This window comes from Callorhinus ursinus, unplaced genomic scaffold (assembly GCF_003265705.2).
Source record: "Callorhinus ursinus isolate GAN/ISIS: 27379988/994484 unplaced genomic scaffold, GSC_fseal_2.0 scaffold117, whole genome shotgun sequence".
NCBI classification, from domain to species: Eukaryota; Metazoa; Chordata; class Mammalia; order Carnivora; family Otariidae; genus Callorhinus; species Callorhinus ursinus.
Window position 1 is genome coordinate 74,272 of NW_027397179.1, and position 18,818 is coordinate 93,089.

The window sequence follows — 18,818 nt, forward strand, 5'->3', positions numbered from 1 at the left end:
ATTACATGGTGTTTAAACCATCTCTCAAGTAACATCTTCCTTTCATTAAAGTCTAAGTCTTTTTCAACCTGTGTTTAGAAGCATATGGGAAAGGCCTGCGCTAAGTCCTTGGAACTGCGCTGTGCTTAGATGGCCACTCAGTGACAGTGTTCAGTCTTCTAGTACATGTGTTGAAGGTTATGTTTTCGCCAAGTACGTTTTTAGCTGCATGCTGTAAGTTTTGACATTTGGTATTTGCTACCTTTATATACTGATTTCTGATTTTACTGACTTATGTTCAGAGAATGTGGTCTGTATCGTATCTCGTCTTTAGTATTTGTTGAGATGTGCTTTTTGTCTATTTTGGTAAAAATCCCATGGATGCTTGAAAAGAGTATGTAGCTGCTAACAGTTGGGCATAACTAATCTCCATAGATATATGGAGATTGTTGACTGTGTTGTTTATATCCTCTATAATCCTTATTAATGTTTTATCTGAGAGAGACAATTTATTACGTCTTTGGATATATTTTGTGTTTTGGATATATTTTGGATATTATTTCTTTGGATATATCTTGTGCTGTATTTTTATACTTTATGCTGAGAGAGAGGGAGTCACTCTCAGACTCCCTCAGCCCTAATGGGATTTACCATCTTGCATTCTAACCACTTGTTTAACTGCCTCTCTATTGGAATCTGAGCTTCTTAAAAGCAGGGACTGTGTCACACTGTGTGCTCGGTAAATATTTGGGAAGCAAATGAATGGCCAATAAATAAGTAGAGAAGTTCCCAGAGGGCGTATAATATCTCCTTCTAGCAGCTGGTAGATTACTGACTGGGCATGCTGGAAGGAAGGCAGTTTGGCCAGCAAGCTCCTCAGGAGGTCATGTCAGAGCTGCGCCCAGAATGGCTCCTGTGTGGGTAAATAGGCCCTTTCCAGGAAACAGGCCCAACAGACACGGCCTCCTCAGGTTGACAGAGTTGACAGAGTGGTGGTCTCCCAGGGGTCCCACTGTGCCAGGGAAGCTATGGGCCTTCTAAGGCATCTCTTCCTGCCTACCATAGGTACGAGTTCTCCAGAAGGAGCTTGCTGCGTCTGCCTCGGAAGACACACACCCCTACAAGGAGGAGCTGGAGACAGCCTTGGAGCAGTGCTTCTACTGCCTGTACAGCTTCCCTAGCAAGAAAAGCAAGGCCAGGTACCTGGAGGAGCACTCGGCCCAGCAGGTAAGGGTGCTGCCCAGACCCCCCGCACCTGCCCCTGTGCAGAGGAGTGGGGCTCAGAGAAGCAGGTGTTCTGAGCACTCTTTAAGGACATCAGACGCATAGCTCTTGCACCAGAAGAATGAGACTGGTCTGACGTAGTCTGATCACAGGAAAAGGGTTTTCCTTGCAAAAACTACCTTTTCGCAAATGTTGACTAATCATTCAAAAGCACAGCATGGCAATTTTCAAAGGATTTCTTTTTCCAATTTGTATAATACAAATAATTCTTTAGAGGTTTTCATTTGTTCTTGTTTGGTTTTCAGAGCAGTGTTGGGTGTATTACCTCATGGCTCGTCATTTATTCTCTAATCTTACCAGTTCCATCCCCTGAATGTAAGCTACTTGGGCAGGGCCCGCACAGGACACCATACAGAATGCAGAACCACCCTGATCCAGAGCAAGCAGTGGGGTAGCTGAGGCTCAGGGAGAGGGTCAGTGGCCTGGCCACAGTCCCCACTCGTGCTTGAACCTACCCTCTGGCTTGGCCACATGGACTCACAGAGTGCAGCCCTCAGTTTCCAATATTTGTCTCTATAAAGACTTGGGCGTATGCCAGTTTACTCTTCTGTTCTTCAGACGTTTGGTTTCGGGGATTACAGTGGGTATGCAAAATTTTAAGGGTATACAGGTCTGTTTCTAAACTCTAATATATTGTAACCTCGTCTGTGTTTTTCCCATGGAAGAACTTTTCCCTTTCTGCTTTAACCCTGACTGCACTATGATCTGCCTTCTGTCTTTTCTCAAGGTGGACCTTATATGGGAGGACGCCCTGTTTATGTTTGAGTATTTTAAGCCCAAGACCCTTCCTGAATTTGACAGCTACAAGACCAGCACTGTGTCTGCTGATTTGGCCAACCTTTTGAAGAGAATCGCCACCATTGTGCCCCGCACAGAGAGGCCAGCGCTGAGCCTGGACAAAGTCTCCGCCTACATTGAGGGCGCCTCAACTGAGGTAGGAACTGAGTGTGATGGGGCTGTGTCCTGTCATTTTTTTCCTCCAGCATTGCTGTTTATGCACCTTGGCTTCTTTGCTTGCTTTATACCAGAAGTCAGGGCCATGAGAAGCCTAGGGTCTGTCCTGTGCTAATGTGCATGGTCCTGGGTTTACAGCATGACTGGTCACATCTGAAACCCTGACTCCATCTCTCCTTATCCTTGGTCCTTCACCTGCTAGGTGCCCTGCCTTCCAGAAGGGGCCGACCCCTCCCCTCCGGTGGTGAATGAGCTCTACTACCTCCTGGCTGATTACCATTTCAAAAACAAGGAGCAGTCCAAGGCCATCAAGTTCTACATGCACGACATCTGTATCTGCCCCAACAGGTCAGTGGCCTGGGCACAGGGCCAGGCACGGAGGGCTGGGGTGACTCCAGCTCAGTAAGCTCCTCACTGGGCCAGTTTGGGGTTTCCCTGCCCTAGCAGAGAGACCAGGGAAAAAGGAATGAGAAAGTGTGTTTAGCACTCTGCAGTTTTTGGGAAAGGCAAGTTCTTCATAAAAAGAAGAGCAATGAAGAAGCCTTCTTTCCAGAAGGTGCCTGGGATGAGCGTTGGGATCAGAGAAGGTATGAGTCCAGGGTCCAGGCCAGCAGGGGAAGGGGATGCCACCTGGCTCCATCCTGTTGGTTGTGTACTGTCTCCTTTCCTGGCTTCTGGCCCTGGGAAGTGGGCTGATGTGCTCTCTGTGTCTTTAGTTATGGTTGTTTTGTTATTTGGGGGTAAGGGCCCTACTCATAAAGTCTGATTCATTTGATTGAGAGGGAACATTTTCTCATGGCTGCCACACCTAGGAGGTTAGCCTGGGGTCAAGGTAAGCCTTGTGTCTGAAGGGTCCAGAGTGGTATCTGTAGGTGAGTACTCAGGGGCCAGGCCACAGTGGCTGCCCACCCTCAGGCGAAACCGGCGAGCTCCACCTTGTCAGGATCCACCTGGCCCAGGGGAGAGGGGCTGGGGTCTGGATGGGGAAACCAGTGTACACAACTTCTGTAGCTTGGGGGAAAGGTTCTCCCAGACCCCCTATTGCTCGGCCTCTGGTTTCCTCCAGGCAGGGAGCCATGTGCCAGTGGCCCTGGATGTCCTCTCTGGGGTCACTGTAGGCCAGTGTGGTGGCTCAGGCCGGCTGAGTGCTCACAGCTCTAGACAGCGAGCAGTCACCTCCCTTGTACTGCTACCTCCATATCTGAAAAGTAAGGGTGATAAAACCCACCTGTCCATGGGGAAGTGGGAGCTTGGCATGGCACCTCTCACCCAACAGCCACTTGGGCTATAAGACGAGGTTCATGACGGCTCAGCTGGGCCTCATTCGAACCTATACGTGCACCTGTTCAGAGCCCTGCCAGAGAGGTGGGATGTCCTGTGAGGACTGGTCCCAGGGCCAGGAGGAACTTGGTAGCCCACTCCTGGGCCCTCCTTCATTCCAGCCCTATGTAGCAGGCTGACGTCAGGGACGACTTGGGCTCAGTCTCCTCTTCTGTGCTAGTTAAGATGGAAGTTCGGATACTGGTTTTTTCTTTAAATCTTCTGAGCCCTCTAGATACAGGTGAAGCCCATGACAGACAGCTGGGTGGATGGTGGAGTGTTCTGGCCACGGTGTTTGTTGGTGGTTCCTGTGGGGAAAACAGAGTCTTATGAGGATGCTAGCAATGGCTTTTCTCGACCTGTGTTCATTGCACTCTTCCACTGCTCTTGCTCAGCTGGGATTGGGCTGCCTTGGCCAGGCATTTCATAGAGTGGCATCTGGGGGGACAAGATGGGAGTAGGCCACAATACAGCTCATCCCTCTGCCAAAGAAACAACTCTGGGCCCAGTGCTAGGAGCAGGCCTGCCCTGCATGAGTCTAAGAGCCCAGTGCACAGGTTCTGGACACTTCCTCCTCCTGAGTTCATGGCATCACTGGCCCTTGGGCTGGCCCCCATTGTCCCTGTGGGTCAGCATTCCCCAAGTGTGGGTTGTGTACTGCTCTGCTAGAATCAAGAACCCACGTCAGGACTTTGCTTTTGTTGACACATAGAGGAGCATTTTGAGGTTTTATGATGATGTGTCTGTGTTCTTGGTTACTCATGTTTGTGACTGCGCATAGTGGTTTCCATTTGGGTACTCATGCAGGCGTTTGGGCATACACCGTGATGTGGTCCTTTCCCTCAAGGCAAGGGCAGAGGGAGTTGCTGAAGGCTCAATGTGGAAGGAGCTGGCCCTGGTAGAAAGTCCCTGACAGGGTTCCCACCGTCTGGAGGGGAGCTTGACACCTACCGCCATGCTTCCTCCTGGAGGTGACCTGAGCAGAGCCCTGGATCCCCAGGCCCTGAGGAGGAAAGGGTATACTCAGGACCTCCACACAGGGGCTGAAGCCTTCATTTTTGCTATCCCTGGTTACCATTTAAGCCTTCAGGCCTCTTTACTGCTCCTTTGTTTGCACTTTCTCATCTCCAGGTGCCTGGAGTATGGCAGAAGCACGTGTGAGCTTCATAAGTTTGCTGTGTCCCTACATAATGCCTTAGAGACTGTCAAATAGTCCAGGAAGCCAGTCAGCCAGTTTTAAAGTTAGTATAGCAGTGGGTCAAAAATGTTAGTGTTTATGGAGGGTAGCCTCTGTCATGTGATTGCTGCCTTTTCTGTTGTCTGTACTCACACTCAGGAAATTTCACTCTCCCAAGTGCCCAGAAATCATCTTAGCCTTGCTCTCCATCTCAGAGAACCTTCTGCGTTTTCCCTACTACTTTCTTTCAGGCGATCTCAGAGCAGTGGGGTCTTAGCCGTCTTGTGGTCCCCTCGCTCTCCATCTCGCTGCTGGGAACTCAGCTGGAGAGGGCAGGATCTGGTCAAGGTCCCAGAGGGAGAACCATGTAGAAGCTACCTGATTGTGTTTTCGGGGTCTTGGCTGCCCCATGCTTTTGGTCAGTGGGTGTGTTGATGGCAGGTGCTACCAGTGAGGGGTTAGGTGAGGTGGCAGCAAGATAGGAGCCTCTCTATCACCTTGGATGGGCAATGCTTTGTAAAGCACCCCTTTTCCTTTCCATCAGAGACATTCTATAGGTAACCCTTCCAAGCAAGGAAGCAAAAGGGAGCAGAGTCCAAGAGCCCACAGTGCTGGTGGGCACAGTTTGGGCTCGAGTTGGTGGGGATCCTCTTAGAACACTTCCTGAGTACCTGTGAGGTGCTGGATGACCTAAGATACATGTCTTGTGGTGTCCCAGCAGCTGTGCTCTCTTGAGGTGGGTTTTCTTTTTTTTTCTTTCAGATTTTTATTATTTATTTACTTGAGAGAGAATGAGTGAGGGAGAGAGAGAAGGAGCAGGGGGAGGGACAGAGGGAGAAGCAGACTCCCTGCCTAGCCGGGAGCCCGATGTAGGGCTCGATCCTGGGACTCCTGGATCATGACCCGAGCTGAAGGCAGATGCTTAAACCGACTGAGCCACCCAGATGCCCCAGTGAGGTGTGTTTTCTTAGCCATATTTCATAGCTCAGAGACATGGTGTCACTGGGTGGTGGAGCTGGGCTCTGGGCCCTGGCCTGGGAGACGGGCTCCCACAAACCCCCGGGGTCGCCGCCCCGCAGGCTATCATGTCTGCGGTGCTGTAAGGGCAGTGGTGTGTTTACTGGTGCTTTTGTCGTGACCACAGGTTTGATTCCTGGGCAGGCATGGCTCTGGCCCGGGCCAGTCGCATTCAGGACAAGCTGAACTCCAATGAACTGAAGAGTGATGGGCCCATCTGGAAGCATGCCACGCCTGTCCTGAACTGCTTCCGGCGGGCCCTGGAAATTGACAGCTCCAACCTGTCCCTGTGGATCGAGTATGGAACCATGTCCTACGCCTTGCACTCCTTCGCCTCACGCCAGCTGAAGCAGTGGCGGGCTGAGCTGCCCCCCGAGCTGGTGCAGCAGGTGAGGCGGGGCTCTGCCGAGGGGCTGCCGCGCTGCTCTCTGACTGAAGTGCCCTCAGGTGGCAAAGTTCTGTCCTGTCCTTTCCTTGCACTTGTCCTCACAACCCTGCTGTGAGCTCACAGATGATTCTCTTGAGACTGAAGCCATACTGTGGTCAGTGACAGCTTGGTCCTGGGTCTTTAGACACCTAGTCTGGTGTCGGTGAATTTAGAGCCAGGCTCTTTTGATCTAGCTGGTCAGCCATCAGTTTCCCGGCAGTGGAGAAGCAGGGGAGGGGTGTTGGCCACCAGAAGTAGTTGTGTCTCTTCCCTGTTCCTTCAAAGGAACTTCCTGAGTACTTGTAAAATTTTTGACACTGTGTTGGGAATTTCGAGGTCCGCCGTGGTAGGGGGTGCCCCTAGTGCGGGTCGCTGGATGTCTAGACTGAGGTCTCTGTTGAGCAGGGCACCCTTGCCTCCTTGACTTGGAAGTGAAGGAGTCCCACCGACATGTTTAAGGCTGGTGTGGCAATAAGATGCCATGGTCCAGAAGGGTTTCTAGGAGAGCAGAGTACCGAAGGGGACTGTTTCTTGCAGTGATCATATGCGGTCAAAATCTAAACAAGATAATGGCCTTGTTAATGCTGCCATTGGATTGTTATGGGAACTCGGTGAGAGCAGCCCTGTCAGTGGGACTCTCAGCTACGGCTGTGCCGCCATCCTGACAGCCCCTTCGTCCTTGAGATTGGGCCTCCGTTGTCATGCCCAGCCCCCTACCCCCGGCCCCTGCGACCCTTCAGAGGCAGGTCACAGGCTTCCAGAGTGCTTGGCCTCGTGATGACCCTGACCTTCCCACATTGTGCTAAGTAGGGGAAGTCCTAGCCTTGTGCAAGGAGGTGACAGCTCTTTGTTGCTTTTACTGATTTTATATAGAAGTGAGGTGTCCTTAGCATTAAAAATTCAATTGGTATGGAAAAACGTAAGTGGGAATGTAATAATGACATAAATGTCACCCTCCTGCAGTGGCCCCTTTTGTACCTGGGCGACATCCCTACCCACTAGCAGGGGTGTGTGAGGGGGAGGGGCTGCTATTTGAGGGCAGTCAGCTCTAGCAAAGGGTCACAAAGCGAATCTACTCACAGTGGGACTCAGTTATCCTAGTGAATAGTGCCTACAAGGTGTGATTGGGACTTTACCTTCGTAATTAAAGAATGATGAAATTAACTCCTAAATCTTACCTTACTAGGACTTTGGTGGTAATTGCAAGGATGTGTTAATTCTTTGAACAAACCAGGAATGACTGAGTTTGGTTGGCTTGGAGGGAGCTTAATTTTCCAACAGTTTTAGGATAGCATGCTATGATGCCCCTTCACCTCAGCAGCATAAATTTAGGCAGCTACCTTTGCAGAAATGCTCGAGGGCTACTTCCCTCTCACAGGATTCTCTAATGTCTTTGTGCCTTAGAAGAGCGTGTTACGGTCTCTTCCTTGACCAGTTGTCCTCCGTTTGGGAGATTGTCAACCACGTTAAATGTGCCTGGTGCTCATGTATAAAGGCTTTGTCCCCATTATTTTCATCGATTTCATGAAATCCCACATCTTTTGCAAAATTTGCCATTTATGTTTGCAGTAGATCTGCGTTATACCATCAGACGAGGTACAGAAATCAGCAAGAGACTGGCCACAGAATGAAGGGAGTGAGCTGGGTGGGGGTGGGTGTCCGTGAAAGCGCTGGGGGACTATGCTGGAAGAGCACGAGCGGAATCCGACCGTTCCCATGCTGTCGTGACTGCCTTGGGGGCCTCGGAGTTCCCACATGAGGTCCTGCCGGACATCGGAGTGCTATATGGTACACTTTGGGAAAGCCACAAAAAGGCTAAAATCCCCTTCTCTCTTCACACATTTCCGGGTCTCCACACATCACCCACACTTGGCGAGGGTGACCTGGGGCTCTACCTCGGTGTTGTTTGAGGAATGCCGGTGGCCTCATCTTCTTCCCATGAGCTCTGTGTGCCACCGCCCATGCACCCGGAGGGTTGTCTCAGGGGGCCGGACTCTGGGCACCTCGGCCCTCAGGTTGTCCCTCTCTCTGTGTCTGCCCGGAGCGCATGAAGCCTAACAGGCCAGCGAGAACAGTGGCTCCCCCACATGACTGGGCATCAGAACCTTTCAGGGGGACTGGGGAGCTTGTTAAAAGGCCCCGTCGGGAACTCACAGTCAGAAGCTGCCCTTGCGCAGGCTCCCTGGGTGGTATCCTGGGGACGAGCCTGGCACCAGTGGCAGAGGACAAAGGTGGCGGCGGGAAGGGTAGTGTGGCCCCGGGGCAAGGACAGGTGTTGGGTTCTGTGACAGGGCCAAACCCTGGAAGAAAATGGGCAAGAGCAGAGCAGCATGGCCCTGTTTTAACCATCGCCTCCGTTATAGAAACCACTCTTCAGTCATAGAAGAAACACCTTCTTTAAAACAACTGCCACGGGGCGCCTGGGTGGCTCAGTCGTTAAGCGTCTGCCTTCGGCTCAGGTCATGATCCCAGGGTCCTGGGATCGAGTCCCACATCGGGCTCCCTGCTCAGCGGGAAGCCTGCTTCTCTCTCTCCCACTCCCCCTGCTTGTGTTCCTGCCCTCACTGTCTCTCTCTGTCAAATAAATAAATAAAATCTTAAAAAACAAAAAACAAAAAACAACTGCCACAGTTAAGGACAAAGCTGAAATCTTTTTGGCTCCTCCCCATCCCCACCCCCGCTTTTAGTCCCTTCATTCCTGCTTCAGAGCAACCTACAGTTAGGCTTGTATCTTTCCAGACTTTAAACAAACACTCTTTCTTATGTATACATGTACTCCTGGAAAGAATGCCGTTATTTACCTGTTCTTCTAGCCTAAATGCTGTCATGCTCTGTATGGCTGTTGAGCTTCCTTTTCATTCAGCCACCACGTTGTTGAGCTCTACTCACGCCATGCAACCCTCTTTCATTGTGACCGTCCTATGCAGAGGCCCCTTACTCCATTCTGTTTCTAGTGTAGCGGCCCCAGGGCTGAGCAGGCTCGGAACCAAGTCCCTGGTAGCACCAGGAACAATGTTACCCTCTGCTGGGACTCACTGGGGTGGGTGGAGCACGGACCTTGGGCTTCTTTCTCTCGTCCTCCACCAGTGAAGCCCAGTAGGATTTAGCAGAATAGAGGTTTTCCAGGAAGTAAATATGATGAGAAATCAGAATGCCCTTTCTGCCATTGGTACTTGAGGGTTTTGTTTGTAGAGCTCCCCAAGAGGAGGGAACTTTTGGCTCCCCCAGGAAGGGGCAGGGAAGGCAGAAAGTGGGCGACAGACAGGAGACCCAGGTTGACTCCCTGCACACCTCTTCCCCTTGCCTGTTCTTTCTCCTGCATAGCTCGTGGCCTCTGTGGCTGAACTCCATTCTGATCTTTGGAAGCCAGTGGCCCAGGTAGTTCAGGGCCTGAAACTGGGCTCCCAAGCCATCTTGGCAGAGTGTTGGGGGTGGTAGGAGAGAGATGGAAATCCACCAGGCGTGCAGGTGTCCCAGCAGGCAGGGAAGGAAGGAGGTTTTGCATTGTTGCCCAGGGTGAAAACTGCCTCGCAGGGCTGCCCTGTGCCTCCTGTTTTTTTTTCCACCCCTGGTAAGGCAGTTTTCTACCTGAAGTATGTCATGGGGACACAGCCCCTTGGTTGCTAGAGCAGTTTGGGTTTATTGTGCCTGATCAGATGAGCTGTAGGACACATGTTGATAGCTGTGCACTTTAGCTTCTGCCTGCAAACTTCCCAAAGGGGTGTGTTACAGGAAAACCAGTGGTTTCCCTTGTCAGTTCTCAGGCAAGGGCAGAGGAGCCTTGGTACTCTTTGGAGCCAGAGCCTTCTAGCTGTGTGGCCTGAGGGAGGAACTTGATGTCCCTGCTGTGGTTTTGGTTGTAAGAAGGCTGACCGTTTCTCCTGTGTGGCAGTGTGGTGAGAACTGACACCTCCTTAGCCCCTCTCATGGGCCGGCCCTGGGCCAGGCACCCTGGCCATGAGGTGAATGAGGGGCCATAGTGGCAGGTGCACTTCTCGCTGAACCTGTCCTTACAGGTGGTGTGAGGGTGTCTGGCAGAGCTCTGGAACATGGCGGACCCTTAGTGGCTCTCCCTTCTGTTCCTGTCTGAAGTGTTGTGACCGCCACACCTACTGAGGACTAGGACTCTGGCAGCATGTGTTTTATGTGGGGGAGGGAGGGGCTTGGCCTCTTGGTGGGGATCTGTGTGGTACCAGACCAGCTGGGGCTCTTCACAGTTGCCCTTCCTTTCTCAGTAGGTGGCTTTATGAGCCTCAGTGGCAGAGCTGGGTGGGCAACGGGCTAGTGACTTGGTTGAGGCCACATGGCTACAGAGCGGTCAGAACAGGACTCCAGTGAAGTGGCTGCCTTTTACTTACACAGATCTACAGAATCTTATTTTGGAGGGGTACGATGGGGTCACTTGGCTTGTGCTGTGTCCTGGCTCTCCACTGTGATTCTTCCTATCATATCTCACCCATTGATGGTGTCTTGATTCCTAGGTGGTAATTTTCTTTCCCAAGACGTGTTTGACGGAGCGGTGGGGTTCTTTGTGCCGGCCCCAGGGCCATTGCTGCAGGAGATTCCCGTAGCTCAGCGCCCGCTGGATAAACTTTCGTAGAGTAGCCTTCCTGTGCTCAGTGGGGCATGGGTACTCCTCCCATGGGTGGCAGGCAGCGCCCTTGCCAGAGCTTAGCGCTTCCTCTAGGCCCCTAGGCGAGACTAGAAGAGGTCGCCGTTTCCCTGCTGTCGGGCTAGGGCCATGGAGATGAGGGGCCAGAGACCTGGGCTTCTGGGAACAGTGGCCCCTCTAGCCCCACACGGGCAATCTTCATTCCAGGTCCCAGCCCAGGAGCTCTGGGATGAAGGGCACGTGATGGCTGACATTCCACGTGGACAGTGCTTAGGTGCTGGCCCGTAGCCCTTATACAGGGACTGGGAAAAGTGATCCTCTGAGTTGGAAAGCATCTTAGAAGCTGATCCTCTGTCCTAGCTGTTTCCACCCTTCAGTGTGTGAGAGGGTGGCTGGAGGCACAGCTCCAAGGCCATGGGTGTTGGATGGGGCTCAGGAATCTGCCATTTTGTAAGTACCCCGGGTCCCTCTGGAAGGGTGCAGAGGACAGGGTGAGAAGTCCCATGGTACCCTCTCCAGTGCTGTGTTGCTGGGTGTTGGGTGCACACCCTCTCCAGCTCTGCTTTCCCACCCTGGTGAGCGGGGGAGAGAACGAAGTGCTCATCGCCTGTGGTGGGGGCTCAGAACATTGGTGCTGGCTCTTGGCATTCTCAGACCGACACAGCAGAGCTGCTGTTGGCCTGGTTCTCCTGGCCGCCCCGGCCTCATGCTGTCTCCCCCTCCCAGGCAGAGAACCTCACTGCAGCCGTAATAAGGGTCACCACTGGGACCTGTAGAAGGGGATCAGGAGGTATTTCATAAACTCCTGAACTGTGTGGTACAGATACTGCAGGGGGACGGTAAAAGAAAGGAGACTGGAGTTGACGTGAGGAGACATGGGTTTCAGTCCAGCTCTGTGCCTTACTTGAGGTGTGCCTCGCACGGCTCCCGTGGCCTCTCCACACTCAGTGTCCCCAGCTATGAAATGGTGACAGCACTTCTGTGTGTCAGGCTTGTTGAGAGGATTGTAACTTTGCAAAGAAGACAGCAGGGCCTCCCAAAGGATAAGGCATGGTCCTGCGCAGTTTCGGGCCCCGGGCCTGGCCCAGCCTGGTCTCGTGCTCTCATTCCAGATGGAGGGCCGGCGCGACAGCATGCTGGAGACAGCCAGGCACTGTTTCACGTCCGCGGCCCGCTGCGAGGGTGACGGTGACGAGGAGGAGTGGCTCATCCACTACATGCTGGGCAAGGTTGCCGAGAAGCAGCAGCAGCCGCCCGCTGTGTACCTGCTGCACTACCGACAGGCCGGCCACTACCTGCACGAGGAGGCCGCCCGCTACCCCAAGAAGATCCACTACCACAATCCCCCTGAGCTGGCCATGGAGGCCCTGGAGGTGACACCGTGCCGGCGCCGGGCGGGGAAGCAGGGCAGGGGCGGGCCAGTCTCCCTGTCTCCCTGGGGATGGGGCATGAGGTCCCAGTGACTCCCGTGCAACCTGTTGGAAACTTCTCTGTGTTCAGCAGCTCTGTGTGCAATGAAATTAAAGCGGCCTTTCCTCTCTCTTCTAAGTGGTGCTTACCATCCTTTCTGGGAGAGCGAGTGTTTTGTTTGTCTCTCCCAGAAGAAAATCGCCTTTCCTCCTTAGCACGTGCAGGTTGCCGGGACCTGATTCGGTGAGGACGTCAGGGCGGCACAGCGTTTCCTGGTGCCCCTGTTCCTGGCGAGGGCACAGGCTGAGCCCAGAGTACCCGGCTTGGCAGGACAGGGCTGGGGGGCGAGGGGAGGGGGTAGCCTGTTCTCTTGGCCCCAGATTTGGGGTCTTGTGCTGCTCCTCAAGAGAAGAGCAGTTGTTTACTGCTCAGATTTGCTTTTATGATTTCTGGAGCACTTCATACCATGCTCTCCTCCGATGCTCAGGGCAGTGCTGGGAGGCAGGCTGGGAGACTGCAATCAGCACGTTTTGTAGGGAGGAAACTGCATGGGTGAGGATCCATGTATGCTTGGCCCGACCCAGGCCTCGCTGCTTCCTGAGCACATTAGCTTTGCCCTTTCTGAGGCTGCGGTGCCCAGCCCCTGCTGGTCCCCTGTGCCAGGCAAGCTTTTTGGAGTTTGGGGCAGAATGTGCTTGCTGCTTATGCCTTGTCTGCCTTGGTGTTTTTTTTCTGATTATAAAACTAACACATTTTCATGGTTAAAAAATATATATAAGAATCCAACATTCACAAGTGTTTAAAATGAAAAACTAAAGTTCCTGGTGATCCTAACCCCCCAACCCAATAATCCCTGTTAACAGTTTGGGCATGTCCTTATTGTTCTAGATTTTCCCCCGTTAACATTATAGATACACAGTAACATTTTATCATTTTGCACCTGGCATTTTTCACTAGACAAGATGTGGTGCAAGGCGTTGTGGGCTTCCTTCCCTGCCCCTGGGCCCTCCAGTCTGGCTGGATATCTTATTTGTCCAATTCCTCCTTCATGGGTTTGGCCTTCTTTTCTACTTCTTCCTCAACAGGGTGCAGACAGGGGCTGGCCTGCATGTCAGGGAGCACTTACAGGAGTATTTCCAAGGGTCTTTTAATGTTGCATCCACAATTTCTTATTGCCCTGAAAGGTTATACTGATCTATGAGCATGTCTGTTTTCCCTCAACCATGTTTTCCCTCTTTTTAATATTTGCTAATTGTGTGAGTAAGCAAAAAAGTCTCATTTTTATAAATTTGCCTTTGAAAAATGGTTCATGCCAAGTGGTTGGCAGCAACTGTCGGGGCCACATGCATAGGGTTCATGGTGAAATGTGGAAGCGCAGTTTCGTACTGAGCATGTCCGTCTTCGGCAACTTCCAGGCTGCTGCCATTCCCAGCCCCAGGTCCCACGCCCTTCCTATCACAGCTCTTTCGTGCTTTCCACTCAGGCTCGCGGGCCTGTCCCTGGAGGACTTCCGCTTTGGGGCTAAGGAGGCTGAGGCCCAGAGAGCTGGTGTGACTTGCTCTAAGTCAGCAGCAGAAGAGAAGGGCGGTTGGGGCCGGCTCTCCTGAGCCCAGGGCCCCCGTGCAGCATCTCTGGTGTAGGGGAGGTGGTCCAGCTCTCAGGAAGATGACAACTCTGTTTTCCTCCATGCTGTTTCTTTGACATTTGGCTTCTGCTGCTGCCTGTTGGAACCAATGAGCAGGCAGGATGGTATCCCTCTGGGGCCCTGGGACTTTGAGGTGAGGAACTGAGGCCTAGCGCACTGTGCTGGCTCTCAGGCGAATGAGCACTCAGCTGCTTTAAAAATGACATTTCTCTTAAGACTTTATCCCTGCCCTGGTGAAAATTCACCTTTGCTGTTGAACCTTCAGTCAGAATACTGAACCTGCCACTTGGTTAAACTTTGCCAGTTGAAACACTCTGTGCTTCTCCAGGAGGAGCCACCTGCACGTGTGTGGGGGCCTCAGAGGTTTTCTGCGGCTGAAAATGGACTTGGTGGACTAATCACTCTGGGGGCCGCAGGCGGGCTAGAGGTGGAGGGGCTCTGGGTGCGGGCGCCTCTGTCTAGGATGCCCCCTTGAGAGTGCTGCCTGGGTGGACCACCTGGCATCTCACCCGAGTGGGTCCTTGGCAACGTCTCTTGAGAACCACCTCTGGGTGAGGGGAGGCTGGTTAATCAGGGCCTGCAGCCACAGGGGATCCCAGTCTTGGTGACATCCTTTGTGCCATCTGTGGGAGTCTGTGCCACAGGCAGGGGCCCCCATTGCACCCACCTCTGGGTGCAAAGGTCAGGCCAAGTCACTGTGGAGGTGCCTGTGTGTGATGTGGTGTGCACTTGGGAGAAGTAGAGGGCAGGGGGGACCTGAGTTTAACCTGGCCCTGGGCTTTGCTGGCTGTGGGGCTTTGGGGCTTTGGGCAACTTACCTTACACATTTGTAAATGAAGGATTTCAGTGAGGACTCAAGGAAATGAAGAAAAGCACAGGCCCCGAATGGTGCAGCGTGCCTCCTACCCGTCCTGCACCCCCGGGGCAAGCTTCTCCAGGTCTATGGTACCTGGCTGGCCCAGCTGCGGGCACACAAACAGAAGTCAGCTGTTCTTCACTTCAGGGAGTCCGCAGTGCAGTGGGAGACAGGTGTGGAGGCTCCCTTTGTATGGGCGCCAGGAGAGAGGGCCACAGAGGGTGGTAGGGGCTGTGGTAGGAGGAGGTGCCCAGTGAGCGGGGCTGAGGGCTGTTACTCTCATTGTCTTACCACTACTTGCCTGCGTTACTGGCTAACCATTTAAGCTGGACCCCTGAGGGTTCATGTCCATTTTAATTGTCAGAGCTTGCTTTGAATGACTTATAGGTTGGCTGGTTTAAAAGTGAGTGAAAAAAGGCAGTGTGTGGTGGCCTGTCTCCTTGGTCAGGGGCTCTTTTCCAGTGTGGCCAACTGGCCTGTGGAATGAACCTTAGCAACTGGGAGGGCTGCTCACACCCGAGTATCATTCTCCTAGGTGTACTTCCGGCTCCATGCTTCCATCTTAAAGCTCCTGGGGAAGTCCGACTCTGGGGTCAGTGCAGAGGTCCTGGTCAACTTCATGAAGGAGGCTGCAGAAGGACCCTTTGCCAGGGGCGAGGAGAAGAATACGCCCAAAGCTTCAGAGAAGTGAGTAGCATGCTTTCACCCAGCAACTTACCCCATATGTACCCTGATGGCTCATTTACCACAAAGTGGCTTTCGGGGGGGTTGCTGCTGAGTAAATCAGAGCTCATTCAGCCTCTGTAACTCATCTGGAGACTCCTGATTGCTAGTCTGAGTTATTTCTGTTGAAACTGAGAAGGAGAGGCTGAGTGTGCAATCCCAGGTCACCTTGCGCTGGGGCCATGCCCGGTGCCACCCCACTCTCAGGGGAAGGTCCTAGGGGGAAGCCAGCTCCTTCCCTCTCCCTGCTGGGACACAGCTCTGTTCTATGCAGAACACTGTAGGAAAGCAGTTTTCACGTTTCAGGCTCTTACTCCTGGGTCCTTTTCCATGGCCTCTCCCAAGAATGGGGCCTTGTTAGGGCCTGTGTGCTGCCTGTGCTCCCAAGAAGCAGAGAGGGGCATTGGAGGCTCTTCCTGTGGTGCCAGAGAGCGTGGGGATGCTAGGGCCATGGTGTGGTCCCTTCCCTGGGCCAGGGAGGACCCTTGGGCCTCCCCTTGATTGTGGCCCAGACTTCTTTTGCCCCGGTGTCCACATCTTGGAGCTTTAGCTCAGCTTGCCTCACCTCTGTGCCCCAACCTGGCTGGCACTGTGCAGGGCTCAGCCAAGTGCCAGAGAGACCTGCGCCCAAGCTCTGTCCTTGAGGCCCATTGTCTTATGGGAGAGTTGGGCATGCGTGTGGCAGGTCACCCAGGTGGGTGTGGTGTGCCCTAGAAATTATAGGTGTATACTTTTTAGTCACAAAGGGCCCCCTCGTACAATGATGTTCTCTTTTATTGATCGTAACTCTTTAAAAAAAAAAAAATTATTGGGGCACCTGGGTACCTCATTCAGTTAAGTGTCCGATTTGATTTCGGCCCAGGTCATGATCCCACGGTCATGGGATTGAGCCCCGTGGCGGGCTCCATGCTCAGCGGGGAGTCTGCTTGGGATTCTCTCCCTCTCCCTCTGCCCCTCCCCCTCACTCATGCACGTGCTCAGTCTCCCTCTCTCTCTCAAATAAATAAACCTTTTAAAAATGATTAAATTATAGGGGCATCTGGGTGGCTTTGTCAGTTAAGCGTCTGCCTTCGGCTCAGGTCATGATCCCAGAGTCCTGGATTGAGCCCCATGTCAGGTTCCCTGCTCAGCGGGGAGTCTGCTTCTCCTCTCTCTGCCCCTCCCCCCACTCATGCTTTCTCTCTTCACTCTCTCTCTCAAATAAATAAATCTTTAAGAAAAATTATTAAATTATACAAACAATACATGAATTATATTCTAGTTGTGGAAAATTCTGGCAATATATAAACATATAGGCTAAAATGTGACAAGTCCCTTCTCCTCCCCAGAATTAGCCACTCTTCATAGTTTATTTTCTCAAATAATTATCTGTACATTTACACACACTTACATTTATACATACAATTAAAGAATTTCTTTTATTTTATAAAAACAAACTACTGAAGGTGCTATTCTAGAGTTTACTTCTCCCCTGACAAGGGGTCTGGGACCCCATCCATAGAGATAGTACCCTGCTCACTCCATTCTTTCTAGTGGCTCTCAGCAGTCTGTGGCTATGTATTATTACTTAGCATGGGTGCATCGTGTTTTCCATAGCCATTTTGATGGAACATTTCAGGTGTTTCTAACTTTTTTGCTCAACAGTGTTGTCGCAAATATCCTTATACACATGGGAGCTTTCAGTAAATCCAGATGTTTTCTCTGCATCTTGTTGGGGATTAAATCTGTTAGGCCTCGGGCATCACATGGAAGGGTCCTGACTTGGCATGGAGGGGACCTGGGGTGGGTGCTTCTGAGGAAGGGCTTGTCAGCTCCCCTGCAGTCTCCCTGGGGCCTGGGGCCTGGGGCCTGAGATGGTTGGACAGTGGCCAGTTGGGGGCCAGAGCCCAAATGGGTGCCATGGGGGCAGCTCCGTCAGCACTTTGGACCACCAGCCAGAGGGGTAAGTCATCTGAGGTGTGTGGGAGCAGTGGGCCCTAGAAGGGCAGAGGAGGCCCGAGGAGGCCCTTGAAGGTGGCATGGGGTCCAGCAGTCAAGAAGGGCACTGTTTCAGACCAGCATACGTCCCATTTCGGTGGGATGTAGAGATTCTGACCTGCACCCCAACCATCTTCCCACAGAGAGAAGGCCTGCCTGGTGGACGAGGACTCCCACTCTTCAGCTGGGACACTGCCGGGCCCCGGAGCCTCCCTCCCCTCCTCCTCTGGCCCAGGTCTGACATCCCCACCTTACACAGCTACTCCGATTGACCACGATTACGTCAAATGTAAAAAACCCCACCAGCAGGCGACGCCGGACGGTACAGTCCCTGTTCTCCCTACTGCCAGCCCAGGGCGGCACGCCAATCACGGGGGAGGGTGCTTCGGGTGACGATTCGCTTTGTTTTGGTGAGGGGGGGTGCTGGGTCTGGGGTGACACGGGCAATGTTGCGGCTGTTCATTAACCTCATGGCCTCACGGTGATTCTGTGCTTCCAAAACATGCTCAGGGTCGCCACCTGCCAGCCCACCTGGGGGCTGGGAAGGGGCAGGACAAGCTAAGGCACCTTGCCTCTCTGAGACTCTGTGGACTAGCTGTCAGGGTCTGCAGGGCTGCCTGGAGTGGCCTCTGTGCAGTCAGCCCAGTGATGCTGGCATCGTGCCTGCATTATTACGGCATGTCCTTCTGACAGTTGTGGGTAGGCTGAGTCTGTCACCCTTAGGAGTCCAGATGGGGATGGTGGGAATCCCCACCCATGGGACCATGAACGAGGCCGTCCCACATGGGATAGGGCAGGTGGCGACCTTTGAACCACATTTCTTACTAACATTAGGAGGCTCGCATGCTGACCTCATAGCTTGATTTCTTCATGTTCTCCTCACCTTTACAGCGCTAGGCTGTGATAAAGTCCTTGCTGGAATGAGCTAAATCGGTGGCTTGAGAGGGTGTTAAAGTGGAGTCCGGGGGGGGGGGGGGGGGGGAGCAGTGGCAATGCCGACAGGTGCGCAGGCCCTCGTTCACAAGTCAATGATCACATCAGGCTGTGGGGAAACAGGCCTTGCCCTGCCTTCCCCAGGGCGTGGGGCACCCCTCCCCCATGGCATGGGGTCCCAGAGCTGGCGTGAGAGGGGTGTGAGAGCAGGGTTAGGGAAGCACTGAGGGAGGATGGGCAGGCTGGGATTTGGTGATCTGAGAGGAGAGGAGACTTGCAGCGTCCCCTCCTGGGTCCTGCTTGGCCCGCGGGGAATGTGTGGGGAGACCGGTTGTAGAGCTGAGTGAGTGTGTGCTGCATGACTGCGTCACCTCCCTGTGCCCCAGAGGGCCAATTCAGTCCTGCATGCAGCCTGAGCAAGGTCTTGCTCCTGCTTGCTTAACCCAAGTTCAACAGGGAAACTTCCCTGTTCCCCACCTTTTATCATTCTGCTCTGCAAGTTAG

General features: G+C 53.0%; 1 protein-coding gene across 8 annotated transcripts in view; it reads left to right on the forward strand.

Moving 5' to 3' along the window:
* CABIN1 (calcineurin binding protein 1) overlaps positions 1-18,818 on the forward strand; it is a 151,476-nt gene that overhangs the window by 54,355 nt on the left and 78,303 nt on the right. For 7 of the 8 annotated variants that reach the window (XM_025857272.1, XM_073889746.1, XM_025857273.2 and 4 more), the window contains 7 exons: positions 1,045-1,206; positions 1,991-2,197; positions 2,420-2,565; positions 5,859-6,120; positions 11,883-12,143; positions 15,217-15,368; positions 17,525-17,703. In XM_025857272.1, coding sequence (XP_025713057.1) covers positions 1,045-1,206; positions 1,991-2,197; positions 2,420-2,565; positions 5,859-6,120; positions 11,883-12,143; positions 15,217-15,368; positions 17,525-17,703 — 1,369 coding nt within the window. The remainder of the gene's footprint in view (positions 1-1,044; positions 1,207-1,990; positions 2,198-2,419; positions 2,566-5,858; positions 6,121-11,882; positions 12,144-15,216; positions 15,369-17,524; positions 17,704-18,818) is intronic. The other variant, XM_025857276.1, reaches the window with a different exon arrangement.